This window comes from Bombus vancouverensis, chromosome 9 (genome assembly GCF_051014615.1).
Source record: "Bombus vancouverensis nearcticus chromosome 9, iyBomVanc1_principal, whole genome shotgun sequence".
NCBI lineage: Eukaryota > Metazoa > Arthropoda > Insecta > Hymenoptera > Apidae > Bombus > Bombus vancouverensis.
The window spans coordinates 125,772-153,765 of record NC_134919.1 but is presented as its reverse complement, the minus strand read 5'-3'; the positions used below and the strand labels follow the sequence as shown (position 1 = coordinate 153,765).

General features: G+C 37.7%; 2 protein-coding genes across 5 annotated transcripts; one reads left to right on the top strand and one right to left on the bottom strand.

Annotated features, from left to right (window-relative positions):
- Positions 1-382: 382 nt before the first annotated feature.
- On the top strand, positions 383-27,994 carry LOC117162549 (uncharacterized). The gene is made up of 3 exons (XM_076621699.1): positions 383-1,862; positions 2,062-2,401; positions 26,948-27,994. The coding sequence occupies exon 3, from the start codon at positions 26,952-26,954 to the stop codon at positions 27,795-27,797; it is 846 nt and encodes a 281-aa protein (XP_076477814.1). The 5' UTR covers positions 383-1,862; positions 2,062-2,401; positions 26,948-26,951; the 3' UTR covers positions 27,798-27,994.
- On the bottom strand, positions 12,592-25,476 carry LOC117162550 (uncharacterized). 4 transcript variants are annotated; one of them, XR_013059261.1, is made up of 6 exons: positions 25,391-25,476; positions 25,090-25,209; positions 24,671-24,716; positions 24,520-24,608; positions 19,108-24,407; positions 16,984-19,029 (listed from the first exon to the last, which is right to left on the bottom strand). XR_013059261.1 is itself a non-coding variant. In XM_076621697.1 (4 exons), the coding sequence occupies exon 4, from the start codon at positions 14,092-14,094 to the stop codon at positions 12,919-12,921; it is 1,176 nt and encodes a 391-aa protein (XP_076477812.1). In that variant the 5' UTR covers positions 14,095-16,293; positions 16,493-19,029; positions 19,108-19,179; positions 19,255-21,855; the 3' UTR covers positions 12,592-12,918. The 4 variants fall into 4 exon arrangements, 2 of the variants coding, with proteins under 2 accessions (XP_076477812.1, XP_076477811.1); XR_013059260.1 differs by having other exon boundaries at positions 19,108-24,083; XM_076621697.1 differs by lacking the exons at positions 24,520-24,608; positions 24,671-24,716; positions 25,090-25,209; positions 25,391-25,476 and adding an exon at positions 12,592-16,293 and having other exon boundaries at positions 16,493-19,029; positions 19,108-19,179; positions 19,255-21,855.

Genomic DNA, 27,994 nt, shown 5'->3' with positions numbered 1-27,994 from the left:
TCGCGCCTGACTTTCATTAATCCCTAATATTCCTGTCGCCATGACGCGTGTAAATCCAACATGGCTGCTCATAAATGTCATCAGTAAAGTTTTTAGTGACGGGTCTTTAGTTTTGTTTGATATTGAAGTAATTTTTCGTCTGTCGCTCGTTTTTCCTTATTCTACCGCAATTAGAACATTTATTTATTAATATTGTTTTAAAGTGACAATAGTATAATATGTATATATATATATATATATGTTTATGTTGTGTGTCACTTCAATATGGCTAATGTTTTGTAATTCTTCGATTGCGTTATTTATTGTTTTGAGTAGTTTATTTTATAGAGTATTCGATAATATAAAACATATGCACTCACACATACATATATATATATATATATATATATATACACGTATTTATATGTATATTTCTCTCGTTCATGTAGTGTTCGTACGAAATGAAATGTTAATTATTTATTTTATATTAATTTCTTTTAATAAGATAGAACACGCACACGCACACGTATATATGTATATATTTCTGGCAAAGTGATTTTCATTTAGATTCTTTTGTGATATAGTGTTGTGTATTTGAGGTTATGTGTCAATCATTTGATTTCATATATACATATATATTTTGTATTGTGACAACATAGTATTGAAGGTTTTGTTTCTAGATTATTGTGCGTTTTATGTGTGTTTACATATTTGTGCTTGATGACAGAATTTCTGTAAGCAATTCCTCAAGTCGTTGCGGTGTTAATTATTTTGAGCGTTTGGCCTGTCGACAGGTTGTCGCTTGGTCCCAAGTGTTGCGTTGTGTGTTCTATTTCTTTTGTAGATTATTAATAGTGGTTTTAGTTTAGAAAATAGATTATTTATATGTTTATATAGAGACATGCATGTTTCATAATGTAGTTCTTATTTTATAATGCTTTACCGGCATGTAGGCTAGTTTTAAGTATGTATTTCAGATTGTAGAATGCACATAGATTAGTAGTAGTTTAGAATATAGATTTTTATATGTTTATATAGAGACATGCATGTTTCGTAGCGTAGTTCTTATTTTATAACTCTTTACCGGAACGTAGGCTAGTTTTAAGTATGTTTCTGTTTAATAGAATGCGCACACATATATATATGTTTCTGACAATGTAACTTTTATTTCTTTAATAATGCAATATTGTATGTTTTATGTATTCGTTAGACTATTAGTTTTTAACTTCGTATATACTTATATTTCATAAATTGATAATATTGTATTTGTTGCATAGTATTATAAGCACTAACACTAATATTTACTAGTTTATTACATATCTAGCATATATGTTTATACTTATATGTAACTCTCCAAGTTGATTGATTAAAATATATTTATATATACATGTATTTCTGGCGCTTCAATTATTTCCCTTTTTGTAGTTATTCTTATTTCCTGGTTTATTTGTTTGGTTCGTAACTCGTTCAATCCGTTAGCTGGTTTTATTTATTTTATTTTATACTGGTTGGATTTATTAGTCGCCCTCGCTTTGTTAATCCTTCCTTTAGTTTCGTAGCGCCGTGTGTTCGTTTGTGCATTCAAATCTTTATTCGCGTGTTTTGTATAGAATGGTTTTCTTGTTCTTGTTACGGCGCGTGCGGAGCGCGGGACGTGACATCCCCGCCCTTGGAGTTCAAATTTCCAAAGGAAATTTGACTGATGGTATCTCTGAGTTCGCTCAAGGCGGACGTAGATGTCGTTGGTAGTTGAGTGACTACCGGTGTTATCGATATCCCTTGAGGCTGTGCTGTTTGATCATCGATATTTCGTCTTCTTTTGAGGTATAGTAGCGGGTGGGTGACTGAGCCGCATATTGCTCCTAATATGGCGATTCACATTCGTAAGTTTCACGTAACTGGTATCCGTGTGCGGCTATATCTATTATCGTTTTGATTAGTTTAAATATTGCGAGTATTCCAAATATTGCTGCACTGACAGTTCCAAATTCCATAAAACCAGTCCATAAGCTTGATACGGTATTTTTCGCTATTGTCGTTAATGTGTTTTGTCCATCATTCCCAGGATGTTTACTGTTCCAGGGACGATTGTTTTTCCTGTTGCTCCTCTGGCCAATGCGTTCAAGACTGCAGATTTTCTGCCGGGAACATGACGTGGTCCCGTAGTGCATCGAGGTCTTTTGGGTATATATTCCGCTCGTGGCCAACGACGATGGTGCTGAATATCGCCACGTTTGGCGCACGTCCGGGCGGAGTTCCTGTGGTGCGATTCCTTTGCCAAACGGGTAGTTCCGAGTAGCATTTTGTTGTATGTCGTACCTTTACTTGTACCGGAATTCATTTGACTATATGGACCGCTTCTCCTGCGATCAAAGCCATGTGTCCTGGGTTTTGGTTATGGTGTATGCAAATTCGTCGGGCGGTAAGTTTGCCAAGCTTAAAGCGTTCTCTATTAGTTTCTTCTGTGTGGTGTATCTTTGTGTCAGTGTATCATGGTATAATGTTTTCATTTCTCGAGTTTATCAGAAATAGGAATAACCTTTTATAGAAAAAGAAAATTTTATATTTATATATATTATATTTTTTTTCTTTCCTTTTTTCTTCTTTTTTTTCTTCTTCCCCTTTTTCTTTTTTTTTTTTGTTTTTTTTTTTTATTGTTAAAACCTTTGTTTTATTTTAGGTTTTACGTACTTGTTATCAGTGAAAATAAATATTATGAATACTACTTGGATTGTAATTATATACATATATGCGTACAAAATCCACTTCTACATGTTAGATATAATAATATAACAATACTACGTAGATTAATACATAATAAAATATCCTTTTACTCCGGTTATATTTATTACTAACTCTCAATTAATCTATCTTAATTATTTTCTAACCACTTTCTATATTTATCAGCTATTTTATTTCTTCTTGTTAATCTGCGAAATCCATGCATGTACACTTCCTTGTATGGTGATTGATTGTTCACGAGGTAAGTTGCACTTTCAATGTTTTCGTTATTCGTTGAACTAACACGTTTTACATTCAAACAGTAATTGGAACATTCGTAATAAACTTCTTTTCTTTTTCCAAGTTTCCGCTATCTGTGTCATTCGACGAACAGTGCCACGCCTCCACAGCACCGTTATAACATTTAGCGATGCTGCTCTTTGCATTAAGGCAATTGAAGTTAATTCGTTCGTTTATTTTCAGCTGGTACATGGTGTTCCGCAAGCAGGGAACCATAACCTATTTTGCATGTAGACCTTCTTGTATGATGATTACTTGTTTACAAGGTAACTTTCACTTCCCCTCTTTTAATTATTTATTGAATTGACATGTTGTATATTCAAACAATAATTGGCGTACACATAATAATTTTCCCTTTTTCTTTTTAGGTTTTCGCTATCTGTATTATTCAACGAACAGTGTTATACCTCCTTTTGATTTATCCATAATATAGTTATAACATTTAGTAACCCTGTATTTTGCACCGAGGCAATTGAAACTAATTTATTCACTTATTTTAGGTAGCTGTCATACATTGTGTTCCACGAACAACGATCCATAACCTATACTTGCACGTACACTTTCTTGTATGTTGATCACTTGTTCACAAGGTAACTTTCACTTTCACTAGTTAATTGTTCATTGAGTTAACACGTTTTATATTTAAGCAATAATTGAAACACGTATAATAATTTTCCTTTTTCCTTTTAGGTGTTCGGTATCTGTATTATTCGACGAACAGCACTATAACATATAGTACCGCACTACGTTGCCCACTGAAATCGCTTTATTCGTTGCTTATTTCGATTATGCGCTAGTTTTAACTTGTTTAAATGCACCGTTCGCGGAATCCCTTTTACTTCGATCTTGACGTTTTGGTTCTGCAAGATTTCTAGCACTTTGTATGGTCCAGTATATTGATCGGAGATTTTCCTTTACTGGGTTCCTTTAGTAAATATATCGAATCTCCTATTTTAAAATCTTGGGGGTTGATTCGTCGGTAGTAATATTCTTTTGATCTTAGTTTGGATTTTATCAAATTTTCTCTTGCCATTCGTTGTACGGTGTTAATTTTATCGAACAGATCTTCGAGATATTCTGCGTAAGTTGGTTCCATGTTCTCTTCGATTATTACTTCACCAGTAGGTTCTCTGGCTAGATGTCCAAAAACTAATTCGTGTGGGGAGAATTTCGTTCCTTCGTGTACAGAGGTATTATAGGAAAACATAGCTAATTCTACCCATTCGTCCCAATTTTTGGAATTTTCAATGTATAATTTGAGATATTCTATCAGCACGTGGTGAGATCTTTCGATTGAACCGTTACTTTGTGGATGATATGCCGTCGTGGTATATTGTTTGATGCGGAATCTCTTTGCTACTTTCTTCATTAGTGAGGATGTAAAGTTCGTTCCTTGATCAGTGAGAATAGCTCTCGGTGACCCGAAACGACAAATAAATCGCTTTACAGAAACGTCCGCTATCTCGGCTGAAGAGATTCCTCCTAGTGGAATCCCAATTGAGTATTTTGTTAATAAGTTTTGGATAGTTAATATATATTCGTTTCCCTTTTGGGTTTTTGATAATGGACCTATAATATCCATACTAACCTTATCGAACGCTTTACCTGGTGTGTCTGTAAGTACCATTGGTTGCTTTGCTTTTATTCTTGTGAGTTTCTTCAATTGACATTCCTTACATGTTCTTACGTAATCTTGAATTTCCTTTTTCATATTTTCCCAATAGTAATGTTGTCGTATTCTTTGATAAGTTTTTGTTATTCCTTTGTGTCCTGCTACGCTTGATTCATGTTTTTCTCGTATTATGTTGTTCCGCGCTTCCACAGATGGGGTAATTACTTCCCCAGTGCAAATGGTGATGGTTAAGGGTTTTTCCATAAATATTTCCTTTAATTTTCTGATTGTATATCGCCAGGGTATTTCCTCCAAGTTTCCTTTGCTAATGCTGAACGAAGTTAACTGTTTTTCATTTACTGCGTCTAATAGAGATCTTAGCGAGTTTAATAAATTTTCTGGTGTTATTGGAATATTTCTATTTTCCTTTATCGGTAGGAATACAATGTATTTTCCAGAATCGTAATTCAATCTTGCTTTTTCTAACATTAAATCTTCATAACGAGGTAATTTTCCCGTTTCCTTCATTTCTAAGGCTCCTTTATCTATCGGATTGCCATGTATATCTATAAATACTACTTTATGGTCATTTACTCTCGCAATTGAGTCTCGGGTTTCTGAAATTCTTAGTTCCGCAGTTATCGTAGGTCTCGTGTCCTTTTCTCCTTGTTGAATTAGTTCTGGAATTACAGTGGAGGTCTCTTTTTCGCTTGTTGTATCCGTGCCTTCTTTTTCTCGATTGGTTATTTCTCTATCTGTACTTACATCGATTTCTTCTAATGCTTGGTCTAAATATTTTATGGGGGTTTCTTCTATTGTAAAATGTTTTCGGGTAAAACCCTTTCCTTGATTTTTAGAATCACTGGATTGAGGCAAGACGTATGGTTTAGCTTCGAATATGGGAGAGTCTTCGGTTGACGTATCTATTTCGAATCTTTTTGAGACAGGATAGCGAATCGGTGAGACTTCCTCTCTCTTTCTGATTGGTAAACAAACTTCCGGAGGGTTCCTAGATAATGCGTCTGCGTTTGCGTTCGCCCTGCCTTCTTTGTATACAATATCAAATTCGAAGTCCGATAACTTTAATTTCCCTTTCCAAATTCTTGAAGTAGGATCTTTGATAGAATGCATCCACACTAAAGGTTTATGATCGGTTACGATGGTAAACTTTCTTCCGTAAAGATACGGTCGGAAGTGCATTGCGCTGTAAACAATTGCCAGACACTCCTTTTCTATGGTAGAGTAGTTTTGTTCGGCGGGATTTAATAGCCTTGAGGCATACGCAATCGGCAAATCCTTTCCGATTGGCCCTTGACTCAGTACACCGCTTATTGCATATCCTGATGCGTCTGTAGTAAGGTTAAAGGGTTTAGAAAAGTCTGGATATTGCAGGATGGGTTTCGTCACTAACGCTGTCTTTAAATTATTGAATGCGTTTTCTTGATTTTCTGTCCATTTAAAGGGAGTGTCTTTCTTTAATAGTTGTGTCAATGGTTTCGCGACCTTGGGGAAATCGGGGTATAAATCTTCTGTAATATCCTGCTAGTCCCAGAAATTGTTTGATATTTTTCGCCCTCTTTGGTCGTGGAAATTTTGATACGGCTTCGACTTTCTTTGGGTCGGGTTTCACGCCATCCTCACTAATTATATGTCCTAAATAATTCACCTCGTGTCGTAAAAATTCGCACTTATCAGGTTGTAATCGTAATTTAGCTTTCCTCAGTCTTTCCATTAATTTATTAAATTTAATTTCGTGTTCTTGGAGAGACGTGGAATAAATCACTATGTCATCCAGATAGACGAATAGTTCTATTCCTTGCAGACCAGATAATATTGAATTCATCAAACGTTGAAATGTTGCTGGGGCATCTTTTAATCCAAAGGGCATTCTTTTGAATTGAAAATGCCCGTATGGTGTCGAAAATGCAGTTTTGTGGGCATCTTCCTGTGACATACGGATCTGGTGAAAGCCCGATGCCAAGTCAAACGTGGAAAAATATTTTGCACTTCCTAATTGATCCAATATTTCTGTAATGTTGGGTAGTGGGAAGGCATCGCCAATCGTTTTATCGTTCAATTTTCTATAATCGATGATTAATCTCCAGCGCTTATTTCCTTGCGAATCGGGTTTTTGGGTACAATCCATAACGGGGAGTTATATGGAGATATTGATGGTTCCACTACGTCCGTATCTAGTAGTTCTTGGACCTGTCGATTTATTTCTTCTCGATGTATTGGTGGATATCGATACTGTTTAGTATTGATGGGTATATTATCCGTTGTAATTATCCTATGTTCCAGAACTTCGGTTGCTTCCAATGTATCTCCTGGAATATGAAACCTATCTTGATTATTACGAATCAATTTTTTAGCATTTTCCTTTTCTTCTTCGTTCAAATGTTCGAGTCGTAGTAACTCATTTATTTTATCGTATCTACTTTCCTCCGATCTTAGAACTGTATTGCACGCTGTCCTAGGAAGCGGGGACGGGGGATTTTCAAATTCTTTAATTACCATCGTTGGTGTTGTAAATACGTAATCTCTCGAAGCAGTATTTATTACTCTTATGTAACCTTTTCCTTTATGATTCCTCACAACTGCATTACCAAAATAGATTCCCTTGTTCGGCTCGATTCTTGGAATAAATCCCTCTTTTATCTCTGGATTAGCGATATTAATCGAACACGTTATTGAACTTCGCTTCGGTATAATTATTTTTTCTTTAGTATCGAAGGGAATATAAATATTTCCCCATCTGATATGTTTTCCCTCATAATCTAAACGAGCCTTACAACCTGCAAAAAATTCGGATCCTAGGATTCCGTCTTGATCGATTAGCAATGAATCATGGACTACATGAAAAACAACCGGATGGCCCGCAACCTGTATTACCGTCTGCCCTAAGAAGACCAGGCTCGTTGCCGTAATTCCTCGCACTTCGATTGATTCCTTTTCGTCGATGATGGCTGAATCGAGTATAGCAGGTTTCTTGATAATGTTGATTTCCGATCCAGAGTCTAATAATAAACTCGTCTTAGTCTTTAGATCTGGGGAAACTATTCGTGCAGTTGGGGTCGTTGGGGAATCGTTAAATTTTATTGAAATAATTCGGAGAGGTCGCCTTCCGAATCTGAATTCAACTCCTGATGATTTTCCTTCGCCGGTTGCTTGTGCTTCCCTCTTTTCCTTTTGCCTTGAGATTCTGGATTCTCTGTCTGTGACCTCGTTTGGTTGTGGGATGACTCCCCCACAATATTTAGTGGTTGTTCGTTCGATCTTATGGTCGACATTGCGTTCGCTCTGTCTCTCGTTATGGGTGGTGGAGTCGATCTCGCGGGGGTGGCTGTCCTTGTTGTGTTTGTTGCCGTCGGCGCCGGTCGCCTGGTTGCCGCCTGTACTCTTGGGCGATTCGGCGTATCGTTCCTTCGTGGCTCGCCCCATTCTCCCGAAGGACGTGTTTGGTTTCCCGATGGTCTCGAAGCATAGGGTACGATTAATCCGGCATCTACTCGGGCTTTAAATTTGTAACAGTCTTTCACTAGATGCCCGGGTTTTTTGCAATAGTTACACGTGATATTTTGTCTTGTAGAATTCAAAAAATTCTGCGATGGAGGTAGCGATCTTCGATCTTGGCGGTTGTTCCTGATATTGTTGTTAGTGTTCGAAGGATGTGCGTTGTCGCGTCTGTAATAGTTCGAGGGTGTCGGTCGTTGGGGTCGCGTTCTATCGGTTATTTGTTTCAATTCGTGTGTTGCTTTGACGGCTTGACGATACGCATCTTCTAAAGTATGGTACCCTGCTATTTTTACTCGCACATATACCTCGTTCGGAAGTCCTTTAACGAAAGCTTCTTTCGTTTCCCAATCTATAGTATCTTGGATATCGGGGGATATGATGCCGTAGTCGCCTCTTTCTCCGTCCATTATTGCCAATCTAAGATTTCTAACGCGATCCATATAATGTAATATGTCTTCCCCGGGTCGTTGAAATATCGTTCCTAATTCCCCTTTATATTCGTTAAGAGATTTCTTTGGGCCGAATAGATCCTTTAATTTGTTTCCGAAATCGTTTAGACTCATTAATTCTGTGTCTTCGATGGCGAGGAGCGCGTGTCCACGGAGCTTATTTACTAACAATTTTACCAATTGAGGTTCTTGATATCTGGGAATCATATTTCGCGCGCGCTCACAAGCTCTTAAAAAGTGGAATACCGATGGTCGATATCCGTCAAACACTGGCACCGATTCGATCGCATCTTTTAGCTTAATTGGCTGGGTATGTCCACTCGGCTGGACCGTCTCTTGTTGCGTTGTCGGCGGCGATATGGGTGTTTTAGGTTCTTGTTTTAAGTTCGAATAAGCCGCTTTGTAATTCGGCGAGTTTTGCACTCATATCGCGAAAGTTCGCATCCCATGCTTTAAGCTTTTCCGACAATGTCAAAACCATTTCTTCGTCCAACGATTCCACTACACTCGCCATTGTTTCTTAAATATTTGTTAAATATATATATTAATCAAGATAGACTAACTAAATATTAACGACAAGACATGACTGAACTCGGTGCAAAGGAATAAAGTTATGCTACACGAAATAACTGGTAACACAATACACAAAACATTAACTAAATTAAACGAGACTTACATAAATGCAAGTCACGTATAATCGAAACAATGACTATTGAAATTCGGTAACAATACAATCCATGCTATCGCATTAAAGTAGCACACGGTATTGACACACACAATATCATGAAACACAAAACAATATTACAAAACACTACTAAATAAAATTATAGTGATTAACAATTAATTAGTTATTTCAACAACACGTTACTGTTGACATTAAACCAACGCCATACCAAAGAGACACGCGAGCGACCATGTTGAAAAATTCGTCGCGCGCACATACAAATAACAGCCAATGCAATACAATACAGCATCATAATAGCAATGTTAGGTACTAATAAAAAAAAAAAAAAACACAAGAAAAAGGGGGAGAGAGTTAAGGAAAATATATATAATAAATAACAACTAACATAATTATAACATATTATATATATTATATTATATGCAGGGATACAGTATTCGTACAAAGGAACAGATCCAAACGAAAATTATATATATAAAAAAACAATAAATAATATATATATGTAATATTGTGATATAATATATTTACAAGGAATGGATGATACAGATGTTAATCGGACAGAAAAAGACGATTGTTGTTCAACCTGAACTATTCACACCAAACGTACAGAAAACAGCACAACTAAATAATTAGATAACGACTCGACTTTCACAAAATGCAATCAACACTCTCTCGGCAACGCCACTCGCAAACTCTGTTTGTTGATTCCTTTTCTCCCGTCCCTTGGCAACCGCTCGTGGCCAAGATCACGTAGGTCTCCTCTTTCCAAAACTACGCGATCAAAAACAAACGCCTCGGCTCTCGCGACATTCCACGCGGTTCACCCGCCAACTCCCAGGCCTCTCACTCACGATACTACACTCGGCCATCCTGCGATAACATCTGCCCTCAGATGTTGCCTTCTATCTCGCTGTCATCAGATGCGTCACTTTCGGCGTTTATGACCCAAGGTTTCATAAAATCAGCAGTAGTTGATGACCGTTTTGGCCCCTCATGCTCTCCTACCTTCTCCACAATGTAGCGATCATTCCGCATTGCTCGCACTATCCGGTACGGACCCAAAAATCTTCCTCCCAGTTTTAATCCTGGGCCAAACTGCGTTCTCTTTATGGCCACCAACTCTCCACTTAGGTACTGTTTCGCACCTTTTCTTCTTTTGTTGTAGTGCCTCCGATTTTCCTCTTGAGTAGCAGCAATTTTCTTTTTCGCGTCCTCACGCAGTTCACGACGTTGCTCTTCGAATTCCACCACCCATTCTTCTTCAACCAATTTTCGGATCTGTGGGTCTTCTTTAGTTTGCATCTCGACCCCGACAAGTAGCTGGAAAGGAGTTTTTCCCGTGCTCCTGTTTAATGTAAAATTCAGGTATTTCTGTGCTTGGTCGACATGTTTATACCAATCATCGGGTTTAGGGGCAGTCAGTTTAGTTAGTAAAGGTATGAGTGTCCTGTTTACCCTCTCTACCTGCCCGTTCCCCCTCGACGCCCCCGTCGTGACTAATAAATGCTTTATATTTTCTTCTTCGCAGTACTCTTGGAACGCGTTGGATGTGAACGCTGTTCCCCGATCAGAGATAATTCGTCGTGGGTTCCCAAAAACAGCCGCTTGCTTCTTCAGTCGATCGATAACATCCGCGGTATCAGTAGATCTAGTAGGATAAAGCCACGTAAACTTCGTGAACGCATCCACTACTACAAAGATGTGTGCGTATCTTTTCTTTGTAGCTGTCATAGGGCCCACATGGTCAATATGGTAAGTGTCTAACGGTGTGTCACCTTTGTCTAACGGATTTAGATATCCCTCTTGCTTGCCCAATTTTCGTTCGGCTAGGATACAATCGAGACAGTTAGATACCACATGCTCGACCTTTTCACGTAGCCCCTTAAACCAAAAGTCCTTCTTGACTATAGCTTCTGTTTTGGAGACCCCAAAATGCCCACGCTCGTGCGCCTGCCTGACTACCTGAACCTGCATAGCCTTCGGTACTACTATTAACACATCATCCTTACACTCTTTATACAAAATATTGTTCCTTATTACATACCCATCGACCTGATTGCACGTTGCGGCGTCTAAAATCCTACGGACTTCAACGTCCTTGTTCTGTGCACTTCTCAACCGTGCAATCAGCCCGTCTTCACTTTCCGTTACATACATAGTGCTCGGCAGGGGGTTTCTACTCAGAGCATCCACATGCTGCATGCTTTTACCTGGCCTATGACACACCTGATACTTAAACTCGTCTAGTAACAAGGCCCATCTGGCTACACGCACACACAAATCTTTCTTTTTCATTGTCATAGCAAACGCTTGGCAATCCGTGACGATAGTAAACGGCATACCTAACAGATATATTCTAAACTTGTTCAACGCTTTTACAATTGCTAGTACTTCCAGTTCGTAACTGGTGTACTTTGCCTCGGCGGGAGTTGTTTTTCCGCTGGCAAAGTAGACCGGATGGAATTTTCCATCGTCCAGATCTAGTTGCATTAAAATTGCTCCGTAACCCTCTGCGGACGCGTCTGTATGCAACTCAGTCTCCGCGCCCATTCTATACAACTTTAACACTGGTTCGTTGACAAGCGCTGTTTTCAAGATTTCAAAGGCCTCTACTTCTCGATCGCCGAACTGAAATTTTACCTCCTTTTTCAACAAATCCGTCAAAGGCTTAGCAATCTTCGCGTATCCCCTAATAAATTTTCGAAAGTACCCCGTAAGTCCCAAAAAACTCTGAACCTTTTTAACAGATGTTGGCTTGGGAAAGTTTGCTACTGCCCTAGTTTTATGTGTAGACGGCCTTATGGTATTTTTTGAGACTATATACCCCAAATATTCAATTTCCTGCTGCAGAAAACGACATTTTCCCCAGTTTATAATTAGCCCATACTGCTCAGCTAACTCTATGACCATTTGCAAACGTTCCCATGCCTCCTCTAAATTCTTTGCAAGAATAATAATGTCATCCATATACACGATAACAATACCTTTACCTACTACGTTCCTTAAAGATCATCAAAATATACTTCTGAAACACAATGGGTGAAATCTTTAAACCAAACGGCAACTTCAAAAATTCATATTGGCCCGATGGCGTAACGAAAGATGTATATTTTCGGCTGTCTTTGTCTAAACACACGTGAAAAAACCATTCTTTAAATCCAACGTTGTGAAAAACTGAGTACCTTGCAATGCATCTAAAATATCATCAATTAAAGGCAATGGGAAATGTGGACACTCAATAAGTTCATTAAGCTCGCGAAAATCAACACAGACTCTGATAGAACCATCTTTCTTTCTAACTACAACTATGGGACTTGCATATTCTTAGTTTGACGGTTTTATTGTGCCTTCATTTGTCCATAATTCCATCAACTCGTCCACCTCTTTTTTCTCCGAAGGTGCCAATCTTCGCGGCCTTCGAACCACAGGTTTGTCACTCTTTAAAACGATTTTTGCCGTTATCCCAACGTCCCGCTTTTTCTCCGGGTATACCCCCTAACGATATCGCGAATCGCTTCACGATAATGCGGTTCCCGTACGTGTATTAGGTCTGTTTCGTCGGTCTGTTCTACCACGTTAACTCTAAACACATCCGGCACGTCTTTGTTAGTCTGTTCGTCAAGCCGCAAGAAAGTCACTTCGCCTCGTTTAACCCGTAACTATACCTGATCCAGAAAATCAGTGCCTAACAACAGGCCGTGCTTCGTCAATATTTTGTTTGAAACAACGTGCAAAGTGATTGGCAGTTTACACCCATCAACCGTCATTACCTTGGTGAATTCACCCCAGGTCTCATTGCCAGCGGAACCAACACCGTCGAACTTAAGCGTGCATTCACCTAGCGGTGGTGACCCTAACCTTGCATACTCGTCTGATCGAATGAACGTGAGATCACTACCCGTATCCACTAGTGCCACAAACCTACAATCATCTATCGCCACTTCCTTCACATACTTCCCCTTTTCGGATCTTGACACTACGCAAGTCTCCTTCGGTCGTGCCGTACACCTCGCTGCAATATGTCCAAATCCGCTGCACTCGGAACACCTAACACCATCTCCCCTCTCCGGACACTTAACACTTAGATGATCCTCACTACCGCAAATGAAGCATCTTCTTTTCTTCATTGCATCTACAGATTGACTGGGCTTCCCGTTCTTCTGGGTTTTAGCCGGCTTCACAATCGACTTTACTCTGCGACTCTTCTGCTCTTCGTACATCACTAACCTCTTCCTCAACTCTTTGATTGACGTAGCGCCGTACAATATAGCCTTATTGTTCTCGTCGTCTATTATTCCATCCACTATGTATTCCACCTTTGCTTCCTCCTCTATGTCCACATGGTTGGCTATTTCGAGCATGTGGTACATGTAAGCCAAACATGCTTCATCACTCTCCTTTTTTGTTTCTTCAAGTTTCTGATGTACTTGCCTACTGTTGACTTTCCTCGAAAATTCTTTCACTAGCCCCCTCTTCAACTCATGCCAAGTCCTGGCATGACACTCGAAGCTCGCAAATATTTTCGCTGATCCCTTCAGCAGCTTCCTCGCGTAGACTGCCTTCTGCCCATCCGACCACATGCACGTATCAGCGACTTCCTCGAACGACTCGAACCATCGTTCGACATTTTCACCTTTGTTGCCACTAAACGACTCTAATGCATCTTCGACGTCTCTAAAACTCAGTGTCGAACCAACACATGCCCTTCGACAATATTCATCACGGTCCTGATACACCCTTCGCGTACCTCTCTTGTATCCTCTTGCGTTTTTTTTTATCATCTTCATACTCACTTTCGTCGTCGCTTTCTTCTTCCGACGATATGTCATTACCATCCATGGCCGCTTGTAGCCGTGCGCGTAATTCTACTTTTCTTCCCGTCGTTTTTAAACCCAAACTAGCGAGGCGCTCCTTCAACTCCTTCGTATTCATTTTCTCAAAATTTTCATCTTCGTTACAATCACGCTCAGCTCTCTGTACATTTCCTAAATCTCGTTGACCGGTTAGCTCTTCACCGCCCGTCGATCCCTTAGGATACGATTGTCCAGCCCTACACGCCCGATTCAGCCTTGCAATCAGCACTGACCTCGCACCAGATATAGGGAGGTTCATTCGCGCGAGCTTACTCCTCAGCTCCTCCAGCGTCGAACCCTCTTCACCCGACAATCGTTCGTCCCCAACGTTTGCCATTTTTCACACTACACAAACTTAAACAGTCAACGATATCGTCTTTTATCGCACCGCGTACCGGTAAATTCACAACTAGCTCGAATAGCTCTGTTAAACCGTTTCGTTTTCTGTCTTGTCCAATCCCGGATGAGCTCCCAAAAATGTAATATCGTGATATAATATATTTACAAGGAATGGATGATACAGATGTTAATCGGACAGAAAAAGACGATTGTTGTTCAACCTGAACTATTCACACCAAACGTACAGAAAACAGCACAACTAAATAATTAGATAACGACTCGACTTTCACAAAATGCAATCAACACTCTCTCGGCAACGCCACTCGCAAACTCTGTTTGTTGATTCCTTTTCTCCCGTCCCTTGGCAACCGCTCGTAGCCAAGATCACGTAGGTCTCCTCTTTCCGAAACTACGCGATCAAAAACAAACGCCTCGGCTCTCGCGACATTCCACGCGGTTCACCCGCCAACTCCCAGGCCTCTCACTCACGATACTACATATATACATTAACTATTTTTATATGTGTGTACAGAACTGATGGCGAACTCATCAACCATTTTCTGAACGACGGATGGAAGAACATGAATAGCAATCCACACAGTGGAACTGTAAAGTATTTGTACGCCACTCACGAAACCAAACACTGATGCTATCCACCTGTAAACAAACAACATTTATAACTATGCATATAATTTTCACTTATGTTCACCACTATATATATATACACGCATGTTGTAAAGTAGGCGATATTTATAACATTCACTTCCATTGATAATGCAAGTGACTCATAAAAATAAGCCGTCATATTTACCATTGCACGCACATATATATATATATACTCGAAAACAAGGTACATTTGTGATATTTATTCCTATTGATGATATATACTTATATATTTATAACAATAAAACAAATCTCACTTATACTACTTACCAATACGTACGCATATATGTATATAATTACAATCCAAGTAGTATTCATAATATTTATTTTCACTGATAACAAGTACGTAAAACCTAAAATAAAACAAAGGTTTTAACAATAAAAAAAACAAAAAAAAAAAAAAAGAAAAAGGGGAAGAAGAAAAAAGGAAAGAAAAAAAATATAACATTGTTAGGGAAGTGATACATTTACACTGTACATGAGAGTGTGTGTGTAAGGGCCAGAGGGCGTCAAGGTCTTAGTGGAGACAAAAGACTGTTGCCAGATGTTAGAAGAATCTAGGATAGTCGGTTGGCGACCAGCGTGCGTGCAAGACGTTCTTCAGAGAGTAATATAGATGTATAACTGTTGTGTGGGAAATGTAGGCAATAATTTGTATTCCCATATCCTCGAATTTCCTTAACAAATATATATAAATATAAAATTTTCTTTTTCTATAAAAGGTTATTCCTATTTCTGATAAACTCGAGAAATGAAAACATTATACCATGATACACTGACACAAAGATACACCACACAGAAGAAACTAATAGAGAACGCTTTAAGCTTGGCAAACTTACCGCCCGACGAATTTGCATACACCATAACCAAAACCCAGGACACATGGCTTTGATCGCAGGAGAAGCGGTCCATATAGTCAAATGAATTCCGGTACAAGTAAAGGTACGACATACAACAAAATGCTACTCGGAACTACCCGTTTGGCAAAGGAATCGCACCACAGGAACTCCGCCCGGACGTGCGCCAAACGTGGCGATATTCAGCACCATCGTCGTTGGCCACGAGCGGAATATATACCCAAAAGACCTCGATGCACTACGGGACCACGTCATGTTCCCGGCAGAAAATCTGCAGTCTTGAACGCATTGGCCAGAGGAGCAACAGGAAAAACAATCGTCCCTGGAACAGTAAACATCCTGGGAATGATGGACAAAACACATTAACGACAATAGCGAAAAATACCGTATCAAGCTTATGGACTGGTTTTATGGAATTTGGAACTGTCAGTGCAGCAATATTTGGAATACTCGCAATATTTAAACTAATCAAAACGATAATAGATATAGCCGCACACGGATACCAGTTACGTGAAACTTACGAATGTGAATCGCCATATTAGGAGCAATATGCGGCTCAGTCACCCACCCGCTACTATACCTCAAAAGAAGACGAAATATCGATGATCAAACAGCACAGCCTCAAGGGATATCGATAACACCGGTAGTCACTCAACTACCAACGACATCTACGTCCGCCTTGAGCGAACTCAGAGATACCATCAGTCAAATTTCCTTTGGAAATTTGAACTCCAAGGGCGGGGATGTCACGTCCCGCGCTCCGCACGCGCCGTAACAAGAACAAGAAAACCATTCTATACAAAACACGCGAATAAAGATTTGAATGCACAAACGAACACACGGCGCTACGAAACTAAAGGAAGGATTAACAAAGCGAGGGCGACTAATAAATCCAACCAGTATAAAATAAAATAAATAAAACCAGCTAACGGATTGAACGAGTTACGAACCAAACAAATAAACCAGGAAATAAGAATAACTACAAAAAGGGAAATAATTGAAGCGCCAGAAATACATGTATATATAAATATATTTTAATCAATCAACTTGGAGAGTTACATATAAGTATAAACATATATGCTAGATATGTAATAAACTAGTAAATATTAGTGTTAGTGCTTATAATACTATGCAACAAATACAATATTATCAATTTATGAAATATAAGTATATACGAAGTTAAAAACTAATAGTCTAACGAATACATAAAACATACAATATTGCATTATTAAAGAAATAAAAGTTACATTGTCAGAAACATATATATATGTGTGCGCATTCTATTAAACAGAAACATACTTAAAACTAGCCTACGTTCCGGTAAAGAGTTATAAAATAAGAACTACGCTACGAAACATGCATGTCTCTATATAAACATATAAAAATCTATATTCTAAACTACTACTAATCTATGTGCATTCTACAATCTGAAATACATACTTAAAACTAGCCTACATGCCGGTAAAGCATTATAAAATAAGAACTACATTATGAAACATGCATGTCTCTATATAAACATATAAATAATCTATTTTCTAAACTAAAACCACTATTAATAATCTACAAAAGAAATAGAACACACAACGCAACACTTGGGACCAAGCGACAACCTGTCGACAGGCCAAACGCTCAAAATAATTAACACCGCAACGACTTGAGGAATTGCTTACAGAAATTCTGTCATCAAGCACAAATATGTAAACACACATAAAACGCACAATAATCTAGAAACAAAACCTTCAATACTATGTTGTCACAATACAAAATATATATGTATATATGAAATCAAATGATTGACACATAACCTCAAATACACAACACTATATCACAAAAGAATCTAAATGAAAATCACTTTGCCAGAAATATATACATATATACGTGTGCGTGTGCGTGTTCTATCTTATTAAAAGAAATTAATATAAAATAAATAATTAACATTTCATTTCGTACGAACACTACATGAACGAGAGAAATATACATATAAATACGTGTATATATATATATATATATATGTATGTGTGAGTGCATATGTTTTATATTATCGAATACTCTATAAAATAAACTACTCAAAACAATAAATAACGTAATCGAAGAATTACAAAACATTAGCCATATTGAAGTGACACACAACATAAACATATATATATATATATATACATATTATACTATTGTCACTTTAAAACAATATTAATAAATAAATGTTCTAATTGCGGTAGAATAAGGAAAAACGAGCGACAGACGAAAAATTACTTCGATATCAAACAAAACTAAAGACCCGTCACTAAAAACTTTACTGATGACATTTATGAGCAGCCATGTTGGATTTACACGCGTCATGGCGACAGGAATATTAGGGATTAATGAAAGTCAGGCGCGAGAAACAAATCATGAAAACACATTGTTAACACTTTTCTTTAATAAATTCTATGCGCAACTACAAATGTAAAAAAAAAATATATATATATAATTAATTAAAAGGGGGGAAATATAAAATTGAAAAAAATAACAAACGTAAAATAGATAACCTAACACTATCACATTCAAAATATATATATATATATATATATTGAACACAAAACAAAATACATCAAAAAATTAATAATAATAAGGAACATCAAACAGCGAACCAACGAAATTGAAGCAGCTACACTAAATCAAAATCGAAGCAAGGAGCTCCGGGATAAAGTTCGCTGAACTCACGCCTACACCAATAGCGCACAACAGGGGAAATTCCCTTTCTCCCAGAAGCATGGTGACGAAGATGTGCCTCCAAAACCTCTTCGGGAATTTCATTCGCAAAACGAACTTTCACGCAACGATCGGTATCAACGATTTCAACCAGAGGGGGTTCCCTCTCCAATACGACGGTCTCTGCATCGAAGAAATTCTCGTCGAAAGTAACCAAATCGTCAAAGCCCAATTTCGACACGGCCTCGGCACCAATGTTGAATAGTTCCTCCAACCACTCTGATACTCGTGGTTTATCACAGGGCCGCATGCGTTTGATTGGTCCTCCCGAGTCGCCCAAGGGTTCTTCGGAATCCCTCTTTCGCTTGGGCTGAGAACAACACGGTATATTTTAAATAAAACGAAACAGGACGAATCAAGCGGACTAAGAACAAGACTAAATACGTACCAGGGAAGTCTGGAAAGGAACCTCTGATGGAAACGACTCCGCAAACATTGTTCGAACGTCGATCACCGAAGCCTAGGGAAATAGCAAAAAAGGAAAAAACAATCAAAATCACAAAAACAACCTTAATATGCAAACATCCAAACTTACGCAAAACAACTCGAAGGAGGAGGTCCTTGTTATGGGAGAGCAGCGGAGTTGCGTGTGTTTACCCAGTAAACATTGAAATGATAATGATGCTGCAGCCACCAGCCCTTCCACGCGCCGAAGAACACCGGTAATTCCCACGGTACAGCACGTGGAAGTTTCTCGTGGAAAGGACTAGATCAGCGTGGAATGCTTCAAATCTCCTAGACGCTAGCTCAGCGGAACACAGGACTGATAAAAACTAAGTCGAAATATGGAATTTGCATTTTGTCACGTACGATTCCAAGAAGCCCAAACTGCAACATCCCGATTCCCACGGAAGCGTACCCCCAGTGGACCACCACCCCGTGGGGGATGGCATTATAAATAAGCGTAGCAACATAGCGCAGCGCTCATTATTATTCTGGTGAACATTCTTATTACGGTTCATTATTCTTTGTTCATTATTATAGTGTCCATTCTTCTTATAATTTGCGTTCGTTCATTTTTTATAGTGTTCATTCCTTACGGCTCATTATTCTTCGCTCATTAGTTCGTTCATAATTCTTGTGATCGTTTGTTATTACGGCCCATTATTAATTTATTACTACGTTCGTTATTGCGCTCGTCACTGCGTTTAGAAATTTTGTATAGTATTTTGCGTTTCGGGGTCTTAATTTTTTCGGTCAAGAAAAGAGAGTCGCGACTAAGTAAAAAGAAAATTTTATCTTTGAAGTCCTCATTTCATCGTTTAAACACAAACGCGCATTGTAATTGCGGTATTAATCCAGCTAAGTGAATTGCTCAGTCTGTATTAAAATAGATAAATAAAGTAAGAGTTGATAGTAAACTATATTCGAGTTCAAATAATAAACCCAACAAAACTTCGACGACCACCGGAGCGGCTGAGGCAATGGCACCAGACAGCACCTACTCCTCAAGGTAAGAAAATTAATTTTGAAAATTTCCTTCTTCTCTGGTAATCTCGTTGCCCTCGAGAATTGAATTAGAACTTCCTATCATCGATTTCGTTTTATTTTCGTGAACGGTTTTGAAGATAGAATCATTGTTTAAACTTTTAACAAAAGAGTTGTCCGCTGTGTCGGCTTGTGCGAACGGTGTTTTCAACTACTGAAACATCCACTGATCTTCGCATTCCTCCTCCCATTGTTGGTAAAATATTACCCGCCTTTGGGCAAGGCTTGCGAAATCACACAAGTCCCGCACAGAAAGGACTATTAAATACATCGTCGGGGTCAATCGAAAATTAAGAACAATACCGGCATTGCTATTAACTGATATTCTTGCCATCATTGCATGCGATTGTAAGAGAGATATAACAGAACAATTTCCCTTCGAGAATTTAACCAAAGGATCGTTCGCTGTGTTGGCTTGTGCAAACGGTGTTTTCGCTTATCGAAAACACCCATCGATCTTCGCATTCCTCCTCCCACTGTTGGTAAAATATTACCCGTCTTTGGGCAAGGCTTGCGAAATCACACGAGTCCCACACAGAGAGGATCGTTAGAATCATCCCCGATTATTAAACTCAAAAGGCAAGAAAATCGTGGTGACAAAATCCATCGTAGTAAATGAATTGAGTTTCGGTCCTAACGGCAAACTACTACAGCGAAATTAAAAGAGAAGAAGAAGTCAAACGTAAAAATAAATTTATATAAAACAACCAAAAATCTCACATTCCTATCCAATCCAGCAACGCTAAAATATATATTATCTAGCTAATAAAATATATATATAATAACCTAAGCCATTTTACATTCAAATAAAAATCCGTTCAACGAGGAAAAATATTTATTCTACCCAGCTTTAATCCTCTCCCGTGCTAGTATCCCTGCGCATAGCAGGTTAGCCGAAAAGTGGAATTCGTTTACCAGTTGCATTAAGCGTCAGTTAACGCTACCCATTAAGCGTAAAAGAAAATAATAAAAATAAAATATTTTGAAATAGTCCTTAGACTATTTCTGGTGGCAGCAACTACCGTATTAATTAGAAATCTAAATCAGTATTAAATACACAATAATATCATTTCAATTTATTTCCCTTCCGATTAAATTCAAAACTCAAACTATAAAAAAAAAATTTTTCAGTAAAATTTAACTTTAGATTTGATCGATTTAAACAAATAGATACGTAACAGAGTAAAGTAATAAATTTTTGGTGGCAGCGGTGGGATACGCTCTACGGAGGATTAAAGTTGGTTTAAACGGTTCGATTCGCTCCACAAGGGATTAAAGTTGTCACGATTATCGATAAAATATATACCTAAGAAATAATGTCGACTAAATTAGAATCGTTGGACAAAGGCATGATCTTGATGTTATCGGAAAAACTTAAAGCATGGGATGCGAATTTTCGCGACATGAGTACAACAACGAATAAATTACAAGACGATGTGCGTTCACTGAAAATAAAAAAGGAAATCAAGACACCCGTATCATCGCCGATAATTTCCCAAGCGACAATACCGATAGAAGTTAATCCCCAATCAATTAAGTTAAAAGATGCAATAGAGACAGTACCAGTGTTCGACGGACATCGACCCTCGGTATTTCGATTTTTAAGAGCATGCGAGCGTGCACGAAACATGGTTCCTAGGCATCAAGAATCTCAGTTAGTAAAATTATTAACGAATAAGCTTCGCGGACACGCGTTTCTCGCCGTAGAAGACACAGAAGTAATAAGTTTAAACGATTTCGGGAATAAATTAAAAGATATGTTCGGTCCGGGAAAAACGGTTAACGAATATAAAGGGGAATTAGCTACAATATTTCAACGACCGGGAGAAGATATTTTGGACTACATAGAACGCGTCAAAGATCTCAGGCTGGCGATAATGAACGGGGAAAGGTACGAGTACGGCACCGTATTTCAAGATAGGATAGATCGAGACACGAGGGAAGCTTTCGTTAAGGGGCTCCCAAACGAGGTGTATTTACGAGTAAAGATAGCAGGATACCAATCCTTGGACGATGCGTACCGCTAAGCCGTGAAAGCAACACGAGAATTAAAACAAGTGAACAATAGAATTCGATACCAACGTCCGACACCTTCGGATAATTATAACCAAAACAACGCTCATCCACCATACAATAGTATCTATACTGTAAACATCCGCCAGGACTGGAGATTTGTACCGCCGTCGCAGAAACATCTAAACAACCCGGGAATAGAAGAAAATGTCAGGAAAGAAACAAGAGCAATAACTTGGGAAGAAAAACGCATAAATAAATACCTCGATAGAGATCTAAATCAAAAGAGAGATGCTGATCATTTCAACCAATCAACTTTTCAATGCAAACATCATTCCGTTGCTGTGATAAGGGATAATGTCACGTTAAATAATAAAAGGACGCACGGTGCCATAGACAGGATCATGAGTGAGAAATTTTCTGAGTTACCAAACAAGATAAATAATATTAGTGCCAAAGAACTTTCAGACAAAGCAGAAACTAGGAAATTGAACGACGAGACGACAGGCAATGCTTATCCACTGCCTAACTTCACAGAGATATTGGACCCGCTGGGAAGTGCAAATCGCCTCTCCACGTTCAACTTGGCAAAGATACAAAAGCAAGACTCCACGAATTTCGTGAATGTTTCAACCATAATAGGAAAAGAGATAGTGAGTGCATCTCTCTCAAAAACTTCTATAAAACCATCAGAAGGAAACTTTATCGAACTCAAAGCCAAATCATTAAATTGCAAGGAAGATCACACTATAGAAAATAAAAATATAGCTATCCCTAAATCCAAAACAGAATCTATAAGCAAAAAGGTTTGTAATAAAAATTCAAAGAATAATTCCAAATCTACCAAAAATATTCCTAAACGTTCCATACAAATAAATAATAATTTAATTATAATAAGCACTTCCAGTAAAACTATTCATCCTGAAAAGGTAGAGAAAAATAAAGGTGCTGCGAATAAAATAAATGAAGAAGAAACAAGGGTAACTAAGGAAAAGGATTCTAAACATTTTCAAGCTGAAGAAACGCAAGTTCAACGAGCTCAAAGAAATCAAAAGGGAGAAAACAGGGAATCACCAGTCGAAGATATATATAAAAACTTGAATAAATATGCTAGCCATTGGATTATAATTGGATTAAAAATACTTTATTGGTTACTACATCTAATATTTGACGTAGGTAACATAGTAAGTAGTGCTGATCTTATGATTCCCCCAGGAAAATATGGATGGTATCACACTATACTATATACAAAATATTTTTGGGTTAATATGGCTGCGGCACTCTCAAAAATTTGTATCTTAAATGCTATTAGCAAGCAATTGGATAATTGGATCAATGTCAGTAAACCTGTGTCTTGGCGTAAAATAAAAACTAAAATGAAGGAAAGGAACGAAATTCTCCCCGCACAAATTAGTTTCGGACATCTAGCCAGAGAACCTATTGGTGAAGTAACAATCGAAGAGAACACGGAACCAACATGCGCAGAATATCTCGAAGATCTGTTCAATAAAATTAACACTGTACAACGAATGGCAAGAGAAAATTTGATAAAATCCAAACTAAGACTAACGATCGACGAATTAACCCTCAAGATTTTAAAACAGGAGATTCGATATATCTACTAAAAGAACCTAGTAAAGGAAAATTCTCCGATCAATATACTGGACCATACAAGGTGCTAGAAATCTTGCAGAACCAGAACGTCAAGATTGAAGTAAAAGGGATTCCGCGAACAGTGCACTTAAACAAGCTAAAACTAGCGCATAACCGAAATAAGCAATGAATAAAGTGATTTCAGTGGGCAACGTAGTGCAGTAGTGTATGTTGTAGTGCTGTTCGTCGAATAATACAGATATCGAACACCTAAAAGAGAAAAGGAAAAATTATTATATGTACTCTAATTATTGTTTGAATATAAAACGTGTTGATTCAATAAATAATTAAAAGAGTGAAAGTGAAAGTTACCTTGCGAACAAGTGATCAACAAACAAGAAAGTGTACGTGTAAGTATAGGTTATGGATCGTTGTTCGCGGAACATAATGTATGACAGCTACCTAAAATAAGTGAATAAATTAGTCTCAATTGTCTCAGTACAAAATACAAGGTTACTAAGTGTTATAACTATATTATGGATAAATCAAAAGGAAGTGTGACATTGTTCGTCGAATAATACAGATAGCGAAAACCTAAAAGAAAAAAAAGGAAAATTATCTGGTGTACTCCAATTATTGTTTGAATATACAACGTGTTGATTCAATAAAAATTAAAAGTTGAATTAAAATTGAAAGTGAAAGTTACCTTGTGAACAAGTAATCATCATACGAGAAGGTTTACGTGCAAAATAGGTTATGGATCTCGGTTTGCGAAACACCATGTACAACAGCCAGCTGAAAAATAACTTCAACTGCCTTAATGCAAAATACAACAGTACTAAATGTTATAACAATACTATGGAAGCATGGCACTGTTCGTCGAACAACACAGATGGCGGAAACCTGAAAAGAAAAAGAAGTTTATTACAAATGCTCCGATTACTGTTTGAATGTAAAACGTGTTAGTTCAACGAATAACTAAAACAGTGGAAGTGCAACTTACCTCGTGAACAATTAATCACCATACAAGGAAGTGTACATGCATGAATGTCGCAGATTAACAAGAAGAAATAAAATAGCTGATAAGTGTAGAAAGTGGTTAGAAAATAATTAAGATAGATTAATTGAAAGTAAAAGGATATCTTATTATGTATTAATCTACGTAGTATTGTTATATTATTATATCTAACATGTAGAAGTGGATTTTGTAATACACAATAGCGGTCGCACACACAATGCATTATACACATATTAAACTAAATAAACTAAACAGTACCTTTATGGCCACAGATATAAGACGATTGAAGACAACCGTAGTAAGTATCCAAGGCATATCGAAGAATCAGGTGATGTGGGAATGATCTAGGTAAGTGATGCAGCATCGGAAGAGTAGAATCTGAAGAATTACAGACAATGTTAATCTAACAAGTAGGTTTTAATCACTAATAAGGGAACTAACTCATATCATACACAAAATAATAGCAAATAGCAAGTACATGCAATAATAAATTAATAGGGAAAATAAGAAAGGTTAATAAACACAGGAATAGGTTAGAAATTAATCAAGATAGACTAACTAAATATTAACAACATGACTGAACTCGGTGCAAAGGAATAAAGTTACGTTACACAAAATATCTGGTAACACAATACACAAAAAAAAAAGAAAAAAAACATTAACTAAATTAAACAAGATTTATATAAATGCGAGTCACGTATAATCAAAACAATGACTATCGAAATTCGAAAACAACACAATCTATGCTATCGCATTAAGGTAGCACACGGTATTGACACACACAATATCATGAAACACAAACAATATTACAGAAACACTACAAAATAAACTATAATGATTAACAAATTAACTATTTCAACAACACGCTACTGTTGACATTAAACAAACGATACACGCAAGCGACCATGTTGAAAATTCGTCGCACGCACCCCACACATACGCACCCCAACACAAATAATAGCCAACACAATGTAATACAGCATTATAATAGCAATGCTAGGTACTGAACACAAAAAAGAAATAATAAAAAAAAAAAGAAAAAAAAGAGAGAGATAAGGAAAATATATATAATAAACAACAACTAACATAACCATAACATATTATATATTATACCACATACAGGGATACAGTATTTGTACAAAGGGATAGGTCCGAACAAAACTTATAAAAAATTATAAAATATATATATTAACTGTTTTCATATGTATGTCCAGAACAGGTGGCGAGTTCATCAACCCTAACATAGAGGACTCAGACGGGCCCGTACCCGCATTCGATCTGGAAGCGATGGAGGATGTTCAGTCTTGCCTCTGTGTTCGGTTGATACGTTCTGTCTACCATTTAGATAACGGTCATCTTTGTCAAGACTGTTTCGATAACTTAGATCCAGACCACCAGGACCTATGTGACGACCCACCCACTCATTTCATATGCGGAGTATCTGCAAGAACACGAATATCATACTGTCGTATGTGTGATATAAACCTAGCGGACCTACAACCCGCTATATCATGCCTCCAATGCATGATCGTTTACACTAATCTAACTCACCTTGAAAGAAACTTTTTAGTTCAAGGAATAGCAATCCGCGCCGTAGAACTATAAAGTACTTGTATGCTACGCACAAGACCAAATACTGATGCTATCCACCTAAACAAACGACATTTATAATTATGCATATAATTTTCACTTATGTTTACCAATATATATATGCACGCATGTTGTAAAGTAGGCGATATCTATGACACTCACTTCCATTGATAATCCGAGTGACTCGTAAAATAAGTCGTCATATTTACCATTACACGCACATATATATATATTCAAAGACAAGCTATAATTGTAATATCTATTCCTATAGATAATATATACTTATATATTTATAACGATAAAACAAATCTCATCTATATTACTTACCAATACGTATGCATATACGTATATAATTATAACCCAGGTAACATTCATGGTATTTATTTTCACCGATAATAAGTTTTAACAAAAAAAAAAAAAAACATATAAATATAAATTTTTTTTTATATATATTAATAATAATAAAAGATTATTCTTATTTCTAATAAACTCGAGAGTAAGAAACAATTTAATAAATTGTTAATAGGAAGATGAATCGCCTGGTCATCGTACTTACCCTCATCAAAATAGCATACGGCCTGGTAGGATATGACTGCAATGGCAACCACCTCAACGTTACCACTATCTCTCTAAACTCCATCGGGGACTGCAGCATACAGCCTACAATGACTGAAACCCAAGATATTTATATACAACTACTTCAACTCTCAGAATTTGAATTTACCAACGTAAGGCAATGCAAGGTGCAAATAACTCGAATTGCATATTACTGTGGCATGCACTCTCACACGTCGGCAGTGCATAACGGATTCGCCGAATACCTCCATGAAACAACCGACCAACAATGTGCAAGGATGCACCAAGACGGCACGTTTTCACTCGGACCACAAAACCTTATAGTTGGCCTAAAAGATAATGCAACAGAAACAAGGTCGCTTGTCCTAGCCGGCAAGCTAACAGACGACGACAGCTGCCAGGGAACACAGTATGTAGACCCATACGGGAGCTGGGAAAAGGTCGTCGTACAAGCAACAGTAAGGATAAGTTTAAAATCAGCAGTTGTGCCAGTACGGATCGAGGCGAACAAAATTCTACTGAAATCAGGAACAGTATGTACCTTTAGCGAAGGAAACTGTCTAGACGCTGAAGACGGATACACTTATTGGCAACCACAACCACCCTCACCATGCAAATTTGATCAGTACGATGTGCTATATGAAGGAATTGCTACAAAGATCCAGGAAATAAAAACCAACAGAGAATCAGCACAACCAGTTTACGCACTAACAACGCAAGAAGTAACATTTGCACTGACTAAAACCGGAGAACAGCCACTGTGTGGATATACCCTACTATCCACCGAACACCCCAAATAGTTGAAACAACAAGAGAAAATACGTTTATCTCCAAAAGCAAGACAGCAGTCGAAAACTTGGACATATTCGCATACGTCAACTCAAAATTCATTTACGTAGAGAAACATATTAAACGACAAATGACAACATTGTACCATGATATACTGACACAAAGATGTACCACACAGAAGAAACTAATAGAAAATGCTTTAAGCTTA